The sequence below is a fragment of the Lissotriton helveticus genome, chromosome 2_1 (genome assembly GCF_964261635.1).
Source record: "Lissotriton helveticus chromosome 2_1, aLisHel1.1, whole genome shotgun sequence".
NCBI lineage: Eukaryota > Metazoa > Chordata > Amphibia > Caudata > Salamandridae > Lissotriton > Lissotriton helveticus.
In genome coordinates, this window is record NC_136059.1 from 45,966,708 (window position 1) to 45,990,816 (window position 24,109).

The 24,109-nt window shown below is 43.4% G+C and overlaps 1 protein-coding gene across 1 annotated transcript in view; it reads right to left on the reverse strand.

The window, feature by feature from the left end:
• Positions 1–24,109, reverse strand: part of LOC144817693 (long-chain-fatty-acid--CoA ligase ACSBG2-like) — a 383,515-nt gene that overhangs the window by 168,475 nt on the left and 190,931 nt on the right. The window contains exons 7-8 of the mRNA XM_078674441.1: positions 10,534–10,683; positions 9,330–9,494 (exon numbers count right to left, since the gene is read on the reverse strand). Coding sequence (XP_078530567.1) covers positions 9,330–9,494; positions 10,534–10,683 — 315 coding nt within the window. The remainder of the gene's footprint in view (positions 1–9,329; positions 9,495–10,533; positions 10,684–24,109) is intronic.

A 24,109-nucleotide genomic window follows, 5' to 3' on the forward strand; every position in this document is an offset into this window, starting at 1 on the left:
CTCACAGTGTTGGAGGCTCAGCTGCAGCTATGCTGTTTAGTGTCTCTAGCGACGTGTGGGGTGGTGCTGGAAATAGCTGCAGCTGCCGTTGTGCCAAAAATTATGGGATCCAGGTCATTTCGGGTACTTAAAGATGCAGTGCAGGTTGGTGAATCAGTGGGATTCCAAAGTCTATCTGGGTTAGTGAGATGGACAGCATCGTCAAAGAGGTGCAGAGCCCGCAGCCTTGGAGGCTCCAATTGCCCTATATGGTCTAACAGTGGTTTCCACAATTTCGGATATTTGATGTCTCAATACTGTTGACGCGCTGTGAGCAGTTCCATTGCTACTGTGTGCCACAGGCAGGTGAACCATACGTTTATTGAGGGCCCTTCTGCCTTTTTACAATAGAGGGCGATGGACTGCTTAGCAGCTCCAAGCATATGGAGACTGAGATGCAGGTCACGGAGAGTTATAGCTTGTAGGTTCACTGGCCCGAGGCCCAGAACAATCGTGAGTGGGTTTTCAGGTAATGGGTAGCCTAGCACCTGCTTAAAATGGCTGAGAACTTCTTTCCAGTCAGTGGCCAAGAGGGGGCACGACAACCAAATGTGTATGAAATCACCCAATACGTGAGCGCAGCGCCAACAAAGAGGTGATGAGTTGGGGAACATTTTATGTAACCTGTGGGGAGAATAATACCATTGGGTCATTACCTTGTAGGCAGAGTCCTGCTGGGGGAAGCTATGGAACTTGGTATATGCGAGATATTAATCCCTTAGAGTTGTCAAATGTACAGGCCAGCTGTTCGAACTGTGTAAGAGGTCGTGTGGCTGCCTGTGATAGGGAGGACGCCTGTATCCAGTGCAGGAGTTGCACGTATTGAAATCTCTCCCGCTCCGATAATTGGAATTCCTGCTTGCATTGGGCAAATGTTCTAAGGCTATCCTCTATGAATAAATTTCATATCATTCTACAACCCCTGTCCGTCCATTCTGCGAAGTAAGGTGGGCAAAGAGCGGGAGGAAAATGCGGGTTGCCATCAATTTGAGTATGCAGAGACGGAAAAGAGGTGAGACGCCTGCGGATGGCCAGTTTGTCCCAAATCTCGAGAACAGTCCTGGTAGGGACCACCATATAAGCACTGCAGGAGCGTGCTTCACGAGGGAGCCACGCATGATCCTTGATAGGGCGACAGGTGACCACCCTGTCCATATGGAACCACACCTTCTCGCTTTCCCAGGCAGCCCACTCCTATATCAAGTGGAGATGAGATGCCCAGTAATATTCTAAAAGATTAGGGCAGGCGAGCCCACCGCTATCTCGTGGAAGCATTAGGATTTTCCTGGAGAATCGTGGTCTCTTTCCTCTCCACATGAACGGGACGAGTTCGTCTTCCTATTTTTAACAGCTCTATTTTTAACACCTGCGAACAAATAAAATTTTTATTAAAAAGAATAACTCTGACTGGACATGTAGTTTTTTTAGATTGATTGGTCACGTCCCGAAGGAAGCCTACAAGGCTCGACCTGGTCATTGTTTGAGTCAAGTCTACACGGGAAGTCACTTGCTAACCCATTTATCAGTGTGATACAACTTGAGGCCCTGGGACACCAATGTGAAACAGTAGCTGCTGCCCAAGAACCACTAACTGGCTGGAACCCAAGTGAATCCCTAGTTAGTCCAATGAGTCCAGTAGAAGCAGGGAAGTCTACAATTCCCCAGATGGATCGATTGGATCCTGGAAAACCCAGGAAGGCTCCCGACCAGTACTCAGTTCTAACAATCACTGCCTGGAACTTAGAAATAAAAGAAGGGGCACATTTTTAAAGAAATCACGCAGCGCATTGTAGGGCAGCATGCCACCTTGCTGCGCTGCATGATAAAAAAGGGACAGGAATGCGCTGTATCTAACATTAATGCTGTGCATTCCTGCATTTTCCCTGTGTTGGCCTACAATGTGCTATCAAGCGCCAATGCAGGCACCCATGCACCATAGTGCTAGACTGCCTGCGTGATAAGCAGGATTGTTTTTATGCAGGAAGGGGCACCTTCTTGCACAAAAACAATTCCCTGAGGTATTTTTCCTCTTTTTTATGTGTGCTGCAGAATGCAGCATACGTAGGAAAAACAGAAGAGAAATAAAGGTAATTCTTCCTTGTTATGCCTCATCTGAGGAGGCATAGCATTTTGACGCATTCCCAGGTCTACAAGTAATGGCAAATTTGGGAATGCACCAAAGTGCATGGGTGGGTGCATGGGAACACCCACGCTCCACCATGGAATGCCTCCCTGGTGCAGAGAAATGCAACGCAGTGATTTGATCTGCGTTGTGTTACTCTAGATTTATCAAGACACTCAAGGCCAAGCAAGGTGGCCTTGTGTGATATGATAAATATAAGTCAAGAGTTGCATTGTTCTTGTGCCCTATTGTGTGGTGCAAGAGCGACGCAACCCTTTATTAAATATGCCCCTAAATGTGCACAACTGCAGAAGCGGAAAGAACTGTAAAGTTTCAAACAGTGCAACATGTTTCATCTGCAGTATAGTTCTCACGTAAAAACTATATTTGCAGAGATTGACCTGCAGATGCATTGCCTTTGCAGTAATCCTCTGAATAAATATTTGTGCAGGTTTTGCTGAGTACTTAAATGCTGTATTTTTAAAAAACTCTCCCCAAATTTTTATTTCGTGAGATTAAACCAGCACACATTGTGTGAGTACTTGTATACATTTTCAATATTGGGTATTCTGTCTGGATGTTTTCTATTTTTCCAGGAGATTAGGCAGCTCCCCTCCCTTGCAGGGAAAGTCTTTGCCAGTTGAACAATGTAGGGAGGAATGTGGAAATGCTGCAATGTCATGAAATGGGAAATCCCAAATTTCTTAAACTTCAGTTTGCACAAATTCATAATTTGCACATCTAATTATACTGTGATTTAAATTTTATTGGAAATGCGAGCTTGGTTGCTGCCTGTTAGCTAGATGTTTGTAAATGGCTATTTCATGGGAGGCCATTGTGGCATCCTGGCCAATGGTGACTTGCGGAACCATGGGTCAGGGTTCTACATGACTTACATTATATTTGGAGTCAGTTGGCCCAGGCTCTTGTACTTTATGGTTCATTGTATTTATGTACAATAAATACATCACTTTATCTACCTCGTCTGACTATCCTTTAAAACGTACCACTGGCGACGAGGGTGGGATATGAACCCACCCATGTATGTGTTCTTGTTTATTAGGATGGCCACAACAAAGAGATCTGCTCATCACTTTAGATCCCAACCATCCCAAGCAGGTATTAGGATACAGTGATTTCATTGCTCAAGTTGATGATGAAAAGATAACTGACTGGGAGAAAATGTTTCCAAATGTTTTCGCATCTAAAATTGGTTTATTGAAAAATGTTGTTCATAAAATAATCTTGAAACAAAATAGTACACCTAAGGTCCATAAGGTTCGGAATGTTCCTTTATTGATGAGACAAGCTGTAAAAGAGGAATTGGATAGGTTGTGTAATCTGGACATAATTGAGGAGATCGAGTCATCCGAGTGGTTGTCTCCAGTTGTTGTCGTTCATAAACCCAACGGTAAAATTAGATTATGTGTTGATTTGAGAGATTTAAATGAGTGCGTGTGGGTAGATCGGCACCCCTTACCAAACATAAATGATCTTTTCAGCTTTAAAAGGTGCCACTGTATTTTCGACATTGGACTTATCTAATGCCTATCACCAGATTGCTTTGCATGAGAATAGTAAACCGTACACCTCTTTTATAACTTCTGAAGGTGCTTTTAGGTACAAAAGGATGCCTATTGGTCTAATATCAGCCTCTGCAGTATTCCAGAGAGTAATGCACACATTTTTTAAAGATGTTAAAAATACATTGTACTTTCAAGATGACATATTGGCTTTTGGAAACAATAAGCAAGATCATACTGAAACTTTATGTAAAGTACTCAACATTTTGCAAAATCTGGAATGACTCTCACTAATGAAAAGTGTAAATTTGAGAGGAGCTCTGTTGACTATTTAGGGCATAACATAAGTGGTAAAGGTATATCACCCAAACAGAATTTGGTTAAAGCAATTGAAGAAGCTCCTGAACCTCAATCTAAAGATCAGCTCAGATCCTTTTTGGGTCTGGCTGAATATTATGCCAAATGTATTCCATTGTTCTCAGATAAAACCAATCATATGAGAAATTTAATGAAAAAAAATGAAAAATGTATTTGGTGTGAAAATTGTGCGACAGAATTTGCAAACCTTAAAAAAGAATTATCCTCAACTTCTGCTTTAGCAACATTTGACACGCGTTGTAATTCTGTCATCATTACTGATGCTAGTAACTTTGGTATTGGTGCAGTTTTGATGCAAAATCAGAATGGCAAATTGGTTACAATTGCCTTTGCATCAAGACCTTTACGTGATACTGAAGTTAAATATTCTACACTTGAAAAGGAAACACTAGCATGCTGGTGGGGTATAGAGCATTTCCAGAAATATGTATATGGTACTTTATTTAGAGTTAGAACAGATCATAGTCCATTGGTGGAATTGTTTACTACTAAGGGTTGTGGAAAAGCTACACCAAGGATTGCCTGATGGCAGTACAAACTGCAAGATTTTCATATTAATGTAGAGTACATTCCGGGTGTTAAAAACATTTTAGCGGACTGTTTATCTCGTTTGCCTATCAAGGAAGATTGTGACTCATTTATTCCTGATGAAAACACGGAAAAAATTATATCTGTTTGTATGGTATCGGATGGTTGTATCAAACATGATGAATGGAAACATGCTTGTGCATCTGATGAAGAAATTCAAGAAGTTATCAAATATAGCTGCACTCAATGGCCATTAAAAAAGGATTTAGATAGGGAATTACTGCCTTATTTTTATGTGGCTAGTGAATTGTCTGTCATTGATGACATGTTATTTCGTGGTGTGCCATTAGTAGTACCCAAAAACTTGCGAGAACAGGTATTATGTCAAGCTCATGTAGGACATCCTGGCATGGCTAGCATGAAAAACAGATTAAGATCTGAATTTTGGTGGCCAGCCATTGACAGGTCCATTGAATCGAAAGTTAGATCTTGTATGGAATGTGCTATCAGTGATAAGTCACAAAAGGTTGTTCAGTATGATAAAGCTCCTGTTTCAAGAACAAGAAGTACATGGGAAAGAGTTTCTTTGGACATTGCTGGTCCGATTAGTTTATCCAAGAATCAAATGTATGTGATTGTTCTTATCGATCAATTTAATCAGTGGCCAGAAATTAAGTTAGTCCATCATGTTGATTCGCACACGATTATTCAATTCTTAAATGAAGTGTTTGAAAAAGAAGGGTTTCCCAAGTGTTTGGTTACCGACAATGGGACACAGCTAATATCCACTCAAATGGAAGAATATTTGGTTAAACATGGTATTGCTCATATAAGAACATCAGTGTATTATCCACAAATTAAAGGTATTGTTGAAAGATGGATAAGAGTTCTGAAAGAGGGAGTACAATTAGCAATATCCAATGGTAAGAATTGTGCTCAAGTCCTCAAAGACTTAGTGTGGAATTATAAGGTTACTCCTAGAGTGCAAAGTGATGTGTCTCCATTCGAGAAAATGAGGGGAAGGAAGGCTGTTAGTGACTTAAATCAGTCATGGATGTTAGAGATGAGAAACAAAGTTGACCAGTCCAAAGTGTTTCGGAGTTCCAAGGATATGTGTCGTTGGTCATCCAATGAAAGGCAAATGTCATCTCAGAAATGTGAAGATTCTGTGTCTCAATTTAAAACTGGAGATTGGGTTCGAGTAAAGAAGGGAAGATTTATAAGGGCTGGAGAATCCAAGTTTTCTATGCCTATGAAAATAATCAGAGTTGGTCACCAAGTTGTAGAATTAACTGATGGAAATGTGTGGAGCATGAGCAAGGTTGTTAAAGTGCCTGTGTGTTTATGGCCTAACCTTGATACATCATCTGGTGCAAATAACACCTCACTTAATCAACAAAACTATAATGATACTAGGACTCCAGCTACCTCAAGGTTGAAATTCAAACCAGCCTGGTGTAAGGATTTTGGCATGGCATAATTCATTTATCTAAATTTGATATTTTTGTTATGATTGAATATGTGTTACAAGGATATCAGCTGAATATGTTTTATATCTATTCTTATATTTAATTTAGCTACTGATTTTGTATATAGTTCAATTATAATAACATGTTATACTTTTCTTTTGATAACAATGTAACTTGTAATATTTGTGTTAACGAAAGGGGATGTGTTGCATCCTGGCCAATGGTCTCTTGCGGAACCTTAGGTCAGGGTTCCACATGACTTACATTCTATTTGGAGTCAGTTGGCCCAGGCTCTTGTACTTTATGGTTCATTGTATTTATATACAATAAATACATCACTTTATCTACCTCGTCTGACTATCCTTTAAAATGTATCAGCCATCTGTGCCAGTCACACTGCGCCAGAGGTGAGAGAGGCTGGAATTGTTTAACACTGGCTCCAAAGGCATTCTCCGGGACCACCAGGTGCCCAGCTCACCCCTGTTGCCCCTCTGGAATTGCACCTATTGGAGGGACTTGAAGTTCAGGAGTTATTTAGAAGTGGCCTGTGCCACTTGAGCGTCACTATTTTTTTTTTCTTTTTTTTTTTAAGGTTTTTATTGAAGAAGACAAGAAAATTTTACATAAATCGGGTGTCATGCATAGAATACTATATAGCGATAGGTGAGCGAATAGACCAATGCAGAGAAATCAATTCACAGGAGTATGCAACGTTAGCAAAGATAGGTACATTAAAGAGGAGAAAGTACGATCAACAATCCAGCAAAGCAGCAGCCTGCAAGGTTCGCCCACCCATAATTCAGGATTGTGAAGACCAAATTAGACACCCGGATAAGTAAGAAAATCGATACAGGATAAACGACCCATCTCTTGTGAAAGGAAAAAGGAAAGAAAAAAAAGGCCATAGAACTAAACAAAGGCAAAATAATAAACCCCTCCCCATTCCCCCCACCCTGCACCCCTGCAATGGCTACGGCCCATCCCCACTAGCAGTGTACCTGTCGCCCCGGAACCAGACCTAAAAGTAGGAAAAAGAGTGGAGGAGGAAATATCAAACAGGCCCCCGGTCTCCCTTACCCCCCGCCAGCAGCAAACCACCCCTACACATATCCAGAATAATAGAATGCAACGATTAAAATCCAACGGGGGGGGGAGCTTGTAAGGACCACCCAACTCCCGCGCCATTATAAGGTACAAGTCCCGTATCAAATTAAGTCATTTTTCAAACCCATCCAGTCAAAGTCAACCCTGGCCACTACGATTTTTCATGCGAGCCCTGTCCACTCGAACCGCCATCTCAATAGGAGAATCAAAATATAGAAAAAGTTCAAAGTCAGTACGGAAGGATTGAAACCAGGATAGCGGTACACAAAATCCAAAAGTCAAACGGAGTTCACTGCCCACCAGAAATAGCGTATTTGAACCATCTTGGAGAAAAAGGGCGAGGTATCAATCCGACAGTCACTGGAGAACTCACTCTGAAATATAAGATTGTCAATAACCATCTTGGGCGGTATCGGCATAGGGCAGGATGCACTTTTGATAGTCCCGGGCTCGCTTGCTGCCGTTCGGGAGTCGACAAAAAATACAAAGTCTGACTTCAGCGCGGGGCCCTCTCTCTCAATCGGAGCTTGCTCCGCGGGTAAAACAGCTTGTTCCAGAACCATCAAAGGGTCGTAGTCCGGTCTCCGGCAGATAATATCGGCTGTTACGACCATCCTCTGGATGATGGCGGTGACCTGTGAGTGGAGCTCCCCAATGGCGGCCATTACGGTGTGCAGCAACGGCATACATTCCACCCGTTCCATCGCCACTCACGAAGCGGCAGAGCAAGTATTTGAACCGCGGAGGTCGACTACTCCGGGGTACCAGGCACAGACAGTTCCAATGACAACTGTGGACACTCGCAAAATCGTGATCTCAACGCCGTCGCCGCCAGCAAGGATCCAAGCCCGTCGACCCCGGGAACCCAACTGGGCCTCCGGGCAACGGACCCCCGACCACAGCAACCGGTGCGTCACGCCACCATAGCTGCGAAATCACACTGCCACAGTACCACCATGCAAAACGGTCAGGAAACACTCCACTTCGGGAGACCGGACGCTACCCACGTCCCGCGGCCGATGTTATTCAACTCCAACCCGGCTGGGTTAGAAATCGAGGCCCCGGCTTCCACGCTGGGTTAGGCCGAGAGTGGAACACGGCGTATCTTCATTATTCGAGAAGATGGAAATCTCGGGACTGCACCTTTAGACTCAGTAACACCTCAGCTATACGGGATTCCGGTGCGAATGCAGGATAATCATCAGGATTTGTGAGCAACTGGCGGAGGTCGGCGGAGCCGGGAGCTTATGCGGCCATCTTGGTTGCAAGCGTAGCTCCTGAGCGTCACTATTTTTGATGATCTGTTGGCACAGGCTTCTCTGTCACACCCCTGTGTGGCTTTGCATGGCTTCATAGATGTGGAGTAAGGCCTTACTCTGTGTCTAGGAGGCTTTCCGTGGGCATTGGGGTGGGTGTTCCCACGCAACACCCATGGATTTTGATGCTGCTGCAGATTTACAAAATCCTATAAATACTGGGCAGCACCAAATCCTCATGCCAGAGCAGGAATAAAGAGGAGAAACGTTTTCATTTTGCCTTATTTTTGTCCTCTTTGCAGCACACATAGAACAAGTAAAAAGCTTCCATTGATTGTTTTTGTGCAGGTAGGGGCCCCTTCCTGCATAAAAACAATCATGCCAACCACATAGACATCCTTGAACCATGATGCAGGGGTGTCTGTGTTGGTGCTAGGCTGCAAACTGTGTGCTGGCTGAAAGGACAGGAAGGCACAGTATCTTGTAAATATGGTGCATTTCTGCCCTTTGAAATAGTGTTGGGCAGCTCAGCAAAAATCCTTGTGTTGCTGCCCTATGCCAATGCATTGTAAATAAGCCCTTCGTTTGAAATCAAAGCAAAAAATAGGAGTTCAGAGACTGGGCTGTATTTGGTAAAGATACAGCATCTGGCTTCTCTTTTCAGAAGTGGCCAAACATGTGCCACTGAGGAGGCTACATAACTCCTCCTCTAGGTCTGCTCATAAATCAGCCTCAAAGGCTGACCTTAGTTGTCTGCGAGTGGCGTGGACCTTAAACACACATGATGAGGCATGAGGGGTTTAACCCAGTCCACGGAAGACCACCAATATCATTAGGTAAGAGCCCAAGAGAAAACCATGTGTACAACATGCAGTGATCCAGGAACTTACTGATCACGCAGACAGGTTACCTTTAGGGAATCTGGGCTTGCAAAGTAAGTGGTCCCTCCAAAGCGCATGGTGAGCCAGATGTCAAAGGACTGTGCAGCGACGTGACTCAGGGGCAGGTAGCTGAGAAGATTCTCGTGTTCTTGCTTGCCAGTATAGTTGCCAAATAATTTCGTGGTCCATGTGATCTTCAGAATGAGAAAAAATGCAAGTTAATTGAGGAACTGGGACCTCCAAAATAAGCAAGCTAATTTCTAAATCAAGACGAGAACTAATTTATTTATTTTTTACTATATAGCTCAATCAATCAATCAATCAGTAGATTTTTAGAGCACTTCTTGTCAGCCATGAGGGAATCCAGGTGCTGGCTAGCTGAACTGTGATTAGTCCTAAATGCTGCAACTACAAGTGCTTCACTTGCATGAAGACTTCTCACTTTACCTCTTCACCTGCCTTGTTCTTCTTACATTCAATTAGTCACTTCTCAGGAGTAACAATTGGATTTAAGACCACCAGGAGACGGCCATCCGCTAAGATATGGCGACAGTGCTCTAGTAAGGTGGGTTGTCTTAACTTGGCCCAAGATGCTTCACTTCATGCCACTGCAGGCTGCCTGCTGTGCAGAACTCCAAACATCATTCACATATCCAGTGACAGACAATGTGAAGTAAACAAAACATCGATTAGTGAGAAATAGCATGCTTTGTCCCACTCTACGAGTGGACCATAAATTCCAATGGGCTTGGTAATAAAAATTACCAGGCACATGAGATGTATCTGTCCTTTGTGTTTTACATAGCATCCTTTGTGCTTTACATAGCATCCTTTGTGCTTTACATAGCATGCTTACATATTGTGCTTTCAGAAGCAGACATCTCTGGCCACATCCCTGGGTTACAGGTGTAGGATCACTGGTCTGGTCTGGGCATGGGCTATGGGTGCAAGTGCAGCATGCCCCCCCCCCCTTCTACAGCAGGGGGAGCATGGACCGCTTTCTCCTGCCTGTCCACAGCCTCCCATGACCTACACACCCTTACCAACCCTCCATTCTCATGGCTAATGCAGTGACTTACCATGTTCATACTTGATCATTCAGAAGAAACCACTAAAACCCGCCCCAATCACCCTGTTCCTTTTTGATCTCCATTGGTGGCCAGCAGTATCTCACGGAAGCTTGTGGCAGCACAAGACCTAAGCCAATAGTGGATTTCCAATGGTAACACTCACATTGTCATGGCTCAGCATCACCCCTTTAGGCTGCCCCGTGGTGCCGGAGGTGTAGATCAGAATGCAACACTCATTGGCCTTCTGCGAAGCGATGATAGCATCTAACTTTTCATCAGGAACTGATGATCCCACCTGCATGAACTCTTTCCACTGTTGACAGAAAAAAATTGATGTGTTAGAAAAACCTCAAACCAAACACTATCCATGAGATTTGGGCATTCTAAGGCAAATGCAGTAAATATATGCTTCTGTTTTTGGTAGTAAACAGGAAGATTTACATAGTAAGAGTTTAAATGTCCCACAGACATATTACCAGCAAGATTCTTTAGGAAATGAAGAATGACAAGGAAAGATCTGAGGCACAGGCCTGGGGGTTGCTCACTAACGTCTATTTTAAGAGGATGCGGAAATTGAGCAGCCTGAATGTTGTTTGGCAGCTCTTTGTGGACACTTCAGATGACTTGTGCAATCACTGTGCACATGTGTGTTAGATCACAGATTGCCAGACTCTAGAGGCAGTGCAGAGTGGTGTGGTATGACCACTAGCCATACCAGGGGGCATTTAAGAATGTAGACCTGTGGTGGTGCTGGAGAACTGCTTCCACCCTATCTCCAAATAGTTGATTGAACTAACCACAGATGTTCACATCTCGAACTCCGTTGATTGAAGTACTCACCGTTCCTGAGAGTCTACCAGTGGGGCATGTTGAACATTGATAAATAGGCAGAGGGAAAAGGAGGCAGCAGCACTCGTGGATGCTGAGAATACTGAACGCGCGACAGTCCTTGTCTAAATAGCGGCATGGAGGCACAGACCGAGGAACAGAGTTCAGGATTTGGCAGGCAGGACGGGCAAATGATCGGCCACCCTGATGGGTTTGCAAGATCCCAGGAGCTGTTAGAAGTTGTACCGAACCAGATGATAAACTGCAGGCAGAATGATATCAAGAGAAGGTCGCCGGAGTAAATTCAGGGCCTTGTTTGAAGAGGGCTGTAGGAGCAATGCTGAGTGGCCAGTGCAGCTGTTTCAAATGGTGAGAAAAATAATGTGTGTGAGGCAGTCCTAACAGCACTCGAGCCACTGGATTTTAAGACAATGGATCATAGGGAGTGGTAGCCCAAAGTATGGAGAACTGCAATGATCAAGTATAGAGCCTCCAGCTTCTTGAATAACCTCTTGTGGAAAACTGTTGAGATGTACTATTGGTGTGCGATCAGGATATCAGATGCTCTTGTAACTGCCAATATTTATATCGAAGCGGACATTGAGCTGGAAGACAGCGCTTGTTGTCAAGCTACATACACGTGTTAGATTGTCTTGCATACAGGGTCTAAATCTATGGAATTTTACCTCAACATGTCTGTAAACTAGGCATGCCAAGCAGGCATAGATCTACCACAAGATGCATGCAGTGAGTTCTCAGAATGGAATATGTGGACTAATGTTGAAACCACATGTCATCCTTAACTCAACTCCCCTTGTTAAGTGTAGAAGCCCTTCCAGAGTGCTGTATTTTGAGAGGTGAACTCTCTACAATGTACCTACCATGGTTTCACAGAATGATCTCCAATCAAAAATATACTTACTTGTGTTTCTTTCCTTTTCAATGATTCTATTACAATTTTGTAAAGGTTCTCTAAACTGTCTTAGAATAAGAACATCATTCCATTAATTATTTTTAAGTTTGGGGTATTTTATATCTTCCCAATACACAACGAATTGATAATGCTTTGTCAGGGGCTTACCCTTAATTATGACAAATGTATAGCTTTCTGGAATAACACATTCCATCAGTTTAATTGTGTAAACACTAAAAGTCCATTCCACACATCTCATACTTACTAATGAACATATCTTTGTTACATAAAATGTTGGCCTCCCATGTGTCGCCATAAAAAGTAAATGAACCTTTACAGAGAAATGTTTCAGTTCCACCCCTTACGCCACCATTGAGTATCCAGGTCCATCACCTTCCTGTGCCCTCAAATGCTTCTTTCCCCTACCTTGACATATATCACCACAAATTGGTTCATCCTTTACCTGCTTGGTTTTCTAATACATCCTTCGCTGTTCCTATCTCCCGTACCCCGGAAATAGTCCTCCTCACCTGTGTCAACAGACTTTTTACAATGCACAATTCCAGCCTCATGAGTAATCTTTCTTCCATCGTTGGCGTCACACCATGACTGCTTGCTTCAGTTAAAGCTATTTGTTTGCATTCGTACTTCTTTTGTTTACTCTTTCCTTCATTCCAGTCTTTATTGTAGTTGCAACATATTTTTAATGCACTGTATCCATTTTCAGCTACAGGCGTATTCCTTCATAATAAACCAGAGATATGGCTTTATTAGAGAGAATCCCTGTTAATTATTCCACTGCCCTGTGGTTCTCAAATCCTCAGTGAGACCCAACTGTGCTCTGGCAATAATAAAAAGGCCTGCACACAAATGTGTTGTAAGAGAAAGAGTACAGGCTTAGACCGTAGTTCAATAGTAATAGAAGTAGCAATGAATTGCAATTTTTTTTTTTTTCAGTTTTATCTAGCACAAACACAACCAGAAGGTATTGGAGCGCTTTACTTGAGCATCAGTTACATTAGATAACTACACATTCCTTGTTCTTTTTTTTTAGGCACAGGTAGATTAAGGGATTTGCCCAGAATCACAGGATGCTGAGCAGACGCCGAGACTCAAACTCAGTTCCACAGTTCCAAAGTCAGACGCTCTGGCCGTTACGCCACATCCTCTCCATTCTGCAAATATTATCTTTATGCTTGGAGGTAATGTTTACATTATTGTTACCACCTGTAGTATCATTAGTGCCAGTGGAAATGATGACTTGCAGTGAAAACACCATCTACAGAACACATAATGTCCTCCATGTAACCAGTTATGTCTCCAGTATTTGTTTACCACAGGTGGTGCATTTGCACCTAAAGATTTTCAACCAAATATTTCCACAAAATCTGATTCTGGAAAGACAGTATTTCCTGCCATAAGAAATGATGGCTCCGGGAAGGGTCAGGATGGCACAATGCACATCCCTATGAGGAGCGAGCGTCACCGAGGAAGGCTTCGGAAAGCAACAAAGAATTCTTGATAAGCCATAGAGATGGACAAGGTCTGAGCAATAGGGGAATGAGACAGGCCTTCAGAAAGTTCTTGCACCACTGGAGCCCAGTAGCTCCACTCTGAATGATGAGTGTTTCTACAGAACTGAGAGGAAAGAGACACAGCCCTAATTTCACAATTGATATGGGAATTGTATCATTCTAGCCACTATATTCAAAGCCCTACAGCATAACTAGGAGGCATGATTAGATCAAAGGCAACCATTGGTTTTATGAACAGCTAAACACACCAAGAGTGAGGAAGGCCATGAGACCCAGAGTCAACGGAGATCCATTGATATGTTTGTACCTTGTCTGGAGACACCTTCTTCCTGACCAGAATTTGGAGTCTCCAAGCACAACTCAAGTCCATATACATTCCGAAGTCACCGGAATCTAACAGAGCTGGAACAGAGACAGACTGTATGGCACAGAAAATGAAGAATTAAATTCAACACAAAAAGCATGAGGAACTGAAAAGTTTAGTGAGAGCAGAATATCCCACCCCTTCCTCCCTTATAAATGAGGAGATTTGATGTTTCCGTGCAGTCTGGAAGGATGACCAGGGCAGTCTCACAGCAAATGATGTGGGCATGCATAGTAGAGAAATAACCTTTCCTTACTCTTTCAATCCTTTTCGATGTAGTACAATGGGTCTGTAGCAGATCCAACCTGCATTGCTTTGCCAGGCAAAGGATCAATAAACTCAGTAATAGATTCAGCCGTAAGACTCAGGGAAGAATGAACTCTCCACGTTTCCATTGAGCACCCTATAACTTTTGGTTTTATCTGAACAACAACATGATCGAGAAGTTCAGCAAATGAAGAAGGTCATGGTAGCACATCCTTTAACCCTCTTCAGAATATTGCCATCTCAATGCATACCACTCAGGTAGTTTCCTCATCAAGCTCATGAAACTCTACTTTAGGACAGTGCTTTGGGATTTCCCTGAGAGATTTCACACAAAGCATCCTCTGTGGAAGCTTCACAATCCGGTCTCTAAAACATCTTCTTGAAGTTCGCAAAAAGTTGACATAATAGTTCAGATGGGGTTTTCTGCCACAACAAGAGGGGTTTTCCAAAGCCAGACCTGCATAAGCTGAGGAATAAATCAGATAACCCACTTTGGATTGGTCAGAAGAAAATTGAGAAGATCAAAAGGCAAACTAAAACACTAAGCTGTCCAAAAACACCTTAAAGGTTCTCCAGAGTACCTGGAAGGTGAATGGCTGATGGCAGAAGGGATGTAAGTTCTGGAGTGGATTGCTTGACAAAGGGCAGCATTCTCAGGCCTTAACTGGTCAGTACCAGGGTTTGTAGCTGAAGAACAACTGCCAGTCCACAATCCTTGTTGGAAACAGATGGATATTTAGGGAGGCACAAATATTCAGGGCAGAATGCTTACCTGCAGTTCGGTCCTTGGTCTTCTGCTGTCCAAGGTATAGGGCAATTGTCTACAAAAAACACAATTTCTTCACACACTGGAATATGTGATAGGCAAGTGCCCTTGAGAAGCTGCTATCTTCTCAGGAGGAAAAGCAAACACCATAAACATGCCCTTTCTGGGTAAGGACATCAGAGGGCTAAAGAAAATCAAGAATCAAAAGTCCAACAGGAATTCTTCTGGAGCAAAGAAAAAAAATCCGCAAAAAGATGGAGCGAGGAAACAACCAAAGTAACATAGCTTTTTTGTGACACACCCTCCAACCAGACTGAAGCCCTTAAATAGCAAAAGAACAGGAAGAGGAAATGGCATCAAACATCATGTGACAGGAACCATAAAGAATTGAGAAAATCAGGAAGAAAACCATGGACTGAAGAACCATGATGGAAAGGGAAATTAAAGAACAGCGAAATCCTGATCAGGACTTACGGCGGAGTAGCTTTAAGAGGCAGCTGCAGAGTTACAAAGACGTGATTGCCACTTTGGGGCTCTAAGGGCAAGTAGCAGCAACCAGGATACCAGTAGCACAGGGGGACTCCAAGCCCATAGCTGGAGGCTTTTGTGGTGTTTTTGGGTCATGGGGAGCATAGTATATGTCCCTCCCAAGGCCCTACACTCATTACAAAATTCCTGAAAAATTTGTGAAACCAATTTAGGGACATGGATTGAGAAGGTAGAAACCCATGAATGCTCACTAGCAGGCTAGCCTTTCCAGTGAATGAAAATCCATGAATCACAGATCTCACTAACCCCGTATTCTGGCTCCTCATCTAGAATAACAGGAAAGTGTAAGGTACCAAAGACTGCTGCTGGGACACATGAAAATAGGGGTAATCCTCCAAGAATTAGAGAGACAAAGCCTAATGGCAACATGATTGACCTGATTGGTTATTAAAAAGGTTCCAAAACAGCATGAACAAAATCGAACTGGCAAATTCTATAATCATGCAGAAATTGCCATGGCTGCACAATCGCATTACTCCGGTGGCTCTGCGTATAAGTTCATATCCTGGTGAACACCAGAAATAACTTAAGACTAACTGTAAAGTTGATTTAACTCTGGAATGACCTGCCACTGCATTGTCATAGCACATTCCCAGAACCTTGGTTTGAGCTCCTTAGTTTGGATCAACAAGGACTGACGAATAAATGTAGATTCTGGCTAAGAGTACTGGCTCAGTAAAGTATCAAGGTCTCAGCATTTCACGTGTTGTAAAACATATCTTGTCAGACACTCAACTTTGGCAGGAAGGAAAAGGACAGAGGTTTTGGAATCCTCAACCACAATGTCCCATTTAGACAAGGCATCGGCAAGAATATTTTATGGACAAGAGTATATAAAAATAATATTGTGAATAGAAATAGGCCCAGCGAGCATGCCAGCTGATCCTACACTGAACGTTCTGCAGAAATTGGAGATTTTGATGATCCCTCCAAACCTCAAAATGTTTGAATGCTCCCATAAGAAAATGCTGCCACTCCATACAAGCATGCCCGAGGACCAGGAGCTTGAAGTCATCAACTGAATGCTATAGCTCACATGAATCCAGGACATGAGAGACATTACAAATGCAATACTCTAAATTATCCTCCTTCTGTAGCAGAAGCTGAATTGCTCCTTTTGCAAAATTGGAAGCATCAGTAACCACAATGGATTTTCTGAATAGGTCTGGGTGTTTGAGAACAGAAGCTTGGGTGAAGCCTTCTTGAGATTGACAAAAGCCTTCTGGGCTTCATGAATCCAAATATAACTTTTAGTTAGATTCTCTTTTTCCAAAGTGGAAGATATACGGCTATCCATATTGGCAAAGTTCTTAATGAACCAGCTGTAGAAGTTATCCAGGCCCAAGAAACTCTGGGTCTCCTTAATAGACTTAGGAGTCAGCCAGTTCAAGATGGCAGTGATCTTAAGTGGATCCATAGATAATCCTCTCAAAGAGGCAATGCACCAGATATTCCACTTTTATTCTCTCAAACACACACTTCTGTATTTTACAGGATAGGTGGTTTTCCTTGAGATGTTGAAGAAGAGATTGAACATGGGGTTGATCCTCAGGGAGGGAAGCAGAGATGATCAAGTTATTATCAAGATACACCACAAGAAGCTGGTTCAGAATGTCAGAGAAAATACTGTTAATAAATCTCTAGGGTACTGCTGGAGCATTGGTAATGGCAAAGGACATGACACGACATTCATGACGTTTAAAGGATGTACACTTCTCACCTATCTTTAGCTGGACCAAATGGTAAGCTCTACTGGTGAAATATTTAGCATCTTGAATAGACCGAAGACTGTCTTTCATATGCCAAAGCAAGTAACAGTCATTAATGGTGATGTCACTAAATCCACGATAGTCGATACTAGGTCCTAGCTCCTTGGATGTTTTTGGAATGAAGAAGAGAGGAGCTCCAGAGTGGGAAGTAGACCAGACAATTTTTATCCAGGTGATTGACATTTTGTATCTGAAGGGGAAAGGGGTAGCAACCAGGAGACCAGGAGCACAAGGGAAGGTATCCACAGGTTAGTGAGACTCACAGCCAGCAGCTGCAGGCTTCTTGCTCCATTTTCAGAGAGTCATGGGACAGCGCAAGGTATTGCGTGCCACCTACACCCAGAGAACTGAGACGCTATGATAGAGGGACTTTCCTTCACAATTACAATTTTAAGTCTGTTGACTGTCTTTAACGTACATCCAGCTGTAAGTGCCGCATCAGCAATGGTGGTACTTGGCAGATGTCTAAAGACAGTCTTGGCTCTGTGGTAAATAAATAAATAATACCCTATTTTTGGATGAATGAATGAATAACAGATAGCTCAATAAATAAGAGTCAAGATTCGAGGTAGTAGGAGTTTCTGCAGGTTTATTACAGCATAAGGACAGGATCAGGACAACCTGCATAGGAACAGGATGACAGGGGAAAAGAGGCCCGGCAGCTGCCGGGGCTTGGTCTGGGATGAGCGCGCTAACATTCAATAACAAGACATTCATTTATATACATAGCGCAAACACATAGCATTACATTGCAGTAGGCGTAGCAGTGGGTGGAGCAGAAGGCATGACGTGTAGCAGTCGCGAGAGATAACAGTAAAAAGAGGTGTAACTGGGAGTTTACTTAGACATGTGAAGTAAAACGTAACAGAATATGTCATGAATGGGCGGACACATAGGAGGGGGCTACCTAAGGAGCCGGGACCTCTAACCTAATGGTGCGCGAAAATTGGCAATGACGTGTTACTAGGAGAAGCTGGGGGCTACGAACTCTGTGCTAGGAGCAGAGACTAGAGTCTGGAGGGTCGGAGCGACATGTACCTAAACCCTATCTGGTATCTAATGTTTAGGGAACATGTTGATATAAACTAGAAGTCATGAGGGGAGAGGCTAACTTGATTCTAAGACTGGACCATGCATTATTCTACATGTAGTGCGTGAAGAAGAATACTAAATGACCATTAAATACAGTATTTCTCTAACGTGGAGCCGAGAAGGCTAGACAACGACGGAAACTATTGATGCAGTTCAGTAGCTTAGGAATGCAAAGGAGGAGGACTGAACTGATAGCTGGAACTATAACATACTTTTGGCAGACTTAGAGGCAGAGCCGGGGTGCACTGGGCACTGCAAGGCGGGAAGTAAGTGAAAGGTCGAGGATACAGGTGGGGGCTGTATCGCTCCTCAGCGAGGCTTTCAGGAGACAGGAGCTGAATCTGTGGTCCGGGCCCTTTTGAGGCCTAGAAACGGGGACTTTATAATGGAATAACGTGCACACTGAGAAACGTGGCAACATTATTTTACATAGGCCTGATATTCGTAGTATTCACGAGGACTGGAAACTAACATATTAGAGGTGGACACAACTGTAATTGCGTCATTAATCGGGCATAGGGAATAACATATGCATATTGGTCATGCATACATAACATATGATGGATGGGGCGTAGGGACACAGAACATGGCAAAATTTACTTTTCCACATTCCCTCCTTGTCACTACGTTTCCATCAGGAAACATCAATATTCATGATACCGTCTATCATTTCATACAGTACCATTTGCTCGTCTCGAATTGTCTTGGAACGGGATTTAGAACGGGGCTTGGGACTAGGAATACAAGAGGTAGCACACATGCTGCAAATCGCAGGGCCACATTGTATACAGAGGCAGCAGCTAAATATGATCGCTACTGCAATACCTAGAAAGGACAGGACTTTCCATCCCCATGCGGAAATTACATTCCAGAACCAACCGGACCATGTCCAGGTGCCTGGATCTTGATGTAACAGATGGGCAATTTTATGGAGTCTGGTTATAGCTGAATAAACAGACGGCGCGTTATTTGGAATGAAAATGCAACAACTGGATCCGAGAATTCTACAGGCCCCGCCCCTATCGGCCAGTATGACGTCAAGGACGAGACGATTCTGTAAAACAACAATTCTCATAAAGGATTGTTCTTCAGTTAAGTTACCTAGAGCAGAGGCAGTCTCATCTACTACAGCTTCAAGGGTTCTTGTTAACCTACGAATTAACTTACTATTTACAACTGTACCTAAATAAGGGAAAACACCTTTATCTATATCAATGAATTGCTCTGCGGCGGTTTCAGTATAATCGACAATCGGGAGATTTCTCTTGTGTCTAGTGTGTACTAAGAAAGAATTCCTATGATAATCAGGTGGGGCTAGAAAAACAGGTGGCAGTAGGAAAGCAATGTAACAGGTTCCCTCCCAATCGAGGGGCAGACGGACATATGCAGTTTGACCACAAACAAAATAAGAATGACGTGAAGCTATAAAAATAGATTTCCCACTGTCACTATACTGGATAACAGTAGTACATTCACTATGACCTATATGTACAGAACCATAACTACGGACACATAATTCGCCTTTGACTGGTAGTACTGAAATAGCGGGTGAGTCTGGAGTAGTATCAGACTGAACATTCAGAACCATGAAATTCGACGAATAATTTCCTAAATTATATACTTCATTTTCTAGATCTAAACCTGTTCTATGGGGGAAACCTTGCTTGTCTGGGAAACATGTACTGTTAAGAAAAGACATATCTGTTGAGGATGACGTTAGCGTGGACCATGCTCCACACGAACCATTGTGTGAGAATGGATAAGGAAAGAGTGGCAGAACTCCCTTCGATGTCTGGAAAGGGGGGAGTCGACCACACACCCAACAATTAGTGGCATTGCTGGTCTGGTGTGAGTAATGTAACATACGGATGAATGTGTTATTACGCATGGCGAGGCGGTATGAATATTCGTGAGGAGGCAGATCACTAAACGTGTGCTCTACTGTAATATGAGCAGACATATTTACATGAGGAACTGGAAAACACAGATAGAAAGCATAACTGGTGCAGGAAATCATTATGCTAAGAAATAATATGAAACTTAGAAAAACGATGCATTGCAGTGAACTTCGACTGACTCTCTCACTATGGGGGTCTATTTTATACATGTCAGAAACAGTCTAACCGTTTCACCTAGGGGAGGACTTATACAATCAAACTGGCTGACTTATTAGACCTGAGCTTTAACTTATACTCCTGTTGCGGAGTTTTCTCTACCAAGGGAGGGGTTGTAATAAAGTCTGGTGCGGGACAGTCCTTTAAAACAATGTTCTGGCAATCCTTCGAATCCTGGGAAATGTTCTTGGCAATGTCTTTGAAGTCTGGCTTTGGTCCTTTGAAAAGTTTTACATGAGAGAGGTGGACCCACCCCTTCCTGCCTTCTAACTTGACGGCAGTTCGGGTGGTCAAGAGGACCTGACGTGGCTCCTTCCAACGTGGTTCCAGCGGACTTGATCTGTCAAAATTGCGGACCATCACCAAGGATCCTGGAACGATCTCGTGCGGTGCCACCTCTGTATTGTCTGGAAATGCGGCGGCAACCTGTGAACGACATGAGTTGAGGGCAGACATCAAGGAAGCTAGGTAATCTGTCAGCATATTACATGAAACATCGGTAATACTTCGGGGTCTAGGAGTACCCCACATGTTAGGGGGGCGGCCGAATACGACCTCATACGGGGACAGACCTGATCTGGAATGTGCGACCATACGCATGTAAAATAGAGCGACTGGCAGAGCTACTAACCAGTCCACACCCTTGTCTTTACAGACTTTTGCTATACGGATTTTCAGAGTCTGATTATGTCTTTCGACTAGTCCAGCTGCTTCTGGATGGCGTACACAATGGAACTTCCACTGGTACCCTAACAACAGGGAAACGTGTTTCATGAGTTCGGATGAGAATGGCTGACCGTTATCAGAATATACGACTCTAGGGAGTCCGTATCTAGGGAAGAATTCACGAACCAGCTGCTTGGCAGTGGTCGCGGCTGTGTAATCAGGGACTGGATATGCTTCTGTCCACCTGGACAAAGCGCATACAGCTACAAGGACATACTTGAAACCTCGACATCGCTCCATCTGAATATAATCCATCTGGAGGACCTCAAAAGGGTGGTCAGGGGGCTGGAAACCACCTTGTTCCACCGGGACACTTTTACCTGGATTAAACTGGCAACATATCATACAGGTACGGACTTTCTGCTTGGCTGCAGCTCGTAAATGCTTGTTGAACCAAATGTTCTGGATACTGTCTAACATAGCTTTTTCTCCTAAATGTGCTGGACTATGTGCGGTATTGATAATAACTTGAACCATAGAATCGGGGAGAAACCATGTGGCTCTACCCTTCGTTAACCATCCTTGATCTGTCTGGACCCCTCCTTGTACAGACCATTTCTTGATTTCATCGGGAGTAGCATGTAACTGAATATCTATGACATCTTGTGTAGGGTCCTTAACTGTCATGCATGTAATCGGATCTGGAATATGTGTCATGTTTACTGGAATGTCTGGTGTCTGTGCTGTAAGCTTGGCTGTGCGGTCTGCTAGATCATTACCTTGGGAAATAATGTCAGTAACTTTCGTATGTGCTTTGCACTTCATGATAGCAATAGATGTCGGTAAATGTATGGCATCTAACAGGGCTTGAATAAGGAGACCATGCTGAATCTTGGTTCCATGAGAAGTCATAAAACCTCTCTCCTGCCAGAGCACTCCGAAGTCGTGTACAACTCCGAATGCGTAACGTGAATCTGTGTAAACATTAACTTTCAGGTTCTTGGCGTGTATACAGGCTTGTGTCAGAGCAACTAGCTCTGCTGCTTGAGCGGACAGGGTATCAATACGGTGTGTTTCAATAACTTCAGTGTCAGTAGTCACTGCATACGCGGCGACTAGTTCTCCTGTACTAGTTCTCATACATGAACCATCCACATAAAGTGTCAGGTCAGGATCTGGTAACGGAATATCTGTCAGGTCTTGTCTTGGCTTTGTCGTAACGTTAACTACTTCCACACAGTCATGTGTGTCTGGATTTGAATTAACTGATGGTAACAGTGTAGCAGGATTCAGGACGTTGCAGCGTCTAATTTCTATGTGTGGCTGGAACAGTGTCAATTCATAACCTGTTAAACGTGCAATTGTCAAGTGCTGAGTTTGTGTTCGGTTTAAAAGAACTTCTACTGAATGTGGAACTTGTACTGTCAGGGAATGTCCTAAAACTATGGAATCACTTTGTCTGATAGCTAGTGCTGTGGCTGCAACTGACTTGAGGCACGCAGGCAACGCCTGGGCGACTGGATCTAATGTGCTTGAAAAATAAGCACAGGGCTTGTATTGACCTGCTTGATCTTGTGTAAGAACAGATAATGCTGTACCTTCGCGTTCTGTAACGAAAAGTGTAAAAGGCTTACTGTAGTTCGGTGTAGCTAGAACTGGAGCTTGGCATAGGGCTTTCTTTAACTCGTTGAAACTAAGTGTATGTTCAGATGTCCAAGGGAGGACAGTCGATACGGCTGCCTCCTGTGTCGTTAACTGTATCAGTGGCTTGGCTAGAAATGCATACTGGGGAATCCATTGTCTACAATAAGAAGTAAGGCCGATAAAAGCACGTACCTCCTTCTGGGTTCTGGGCTGGAGAAGACTCGCTATTAACTGGATACGGTCGGGTGTCAACTGCCTACCCCTCTTGGACAGCAAGTGTCCTAAGTATACCACTTGCTGGACACAGAATTGAAGCTTTGAAGGTGACACCTTGTGCCCCATCTCGGCTAGAAAATACAGAACTGTAAGTGATGCTCGCTCGCAAGCACGTTCAGAACGGGCTGTGATCAGTAGATCATCGACATACTGGAGCAGGGCAGTGTCAGTTGGCATGTGAATATTGTCTAGTTGTCTCTTGAGTGCTTGACTGTAAATACTAGGGCTTTCTGTGAAACCTTGAGGAGCGCGTGTAAACATATAGCTCCTTCCATTTAAACAAAATCCGAAAAGAAACTGGCTGTCTGGATGAATTGGAACACTAAAAAATGCATTTTTAAGGTCAATAACAGTGAAAAACATGGCTTCGGAATCAATGGCAGTTAACAGGGAAGAAATGTCTGGAACAACTGGATACTGAGGAATAATACATTTATTAAGCTCTCGTAAATCAATCACTAATCGATATACTAGGGGTGCATTTGGATCAGTACGTTTCATGACTGGAATGATCGGAGAATTGCATACATTGGAGTCAGTTTCTACAACTACTCCTTGAGCCATGAGCTCGTCAATAATTTTGGATAAGGCTGCTACAGCCTCAGGTGGCAATCTGTACTGTCTGATTCGGGGTAACACTACACCTGGTTTGAGAGTCACACGATAGGGTGTGATTTGCATGTAACCTACATCAGTTGGACCTTGTGCCCATAGATGCTGCGGAACATTAGACAATCTCGGATCAAAATCTCGTAATACATAGTGACCCTTAAAGTCACGTAGGAACAGACGTATTCCCTCTGGGGAACAGCAAATAACTGCACCTAACTCTTTCAGTGTCTTAATACCTAACAGATTTTCTGGACATGCCTTAGTAAGTAACAGATCAGTAGTACGGGACAATGGACCTACTTCTAGAGTAACTGGCTGAGATATTTCATTAACTATGGGTTTTC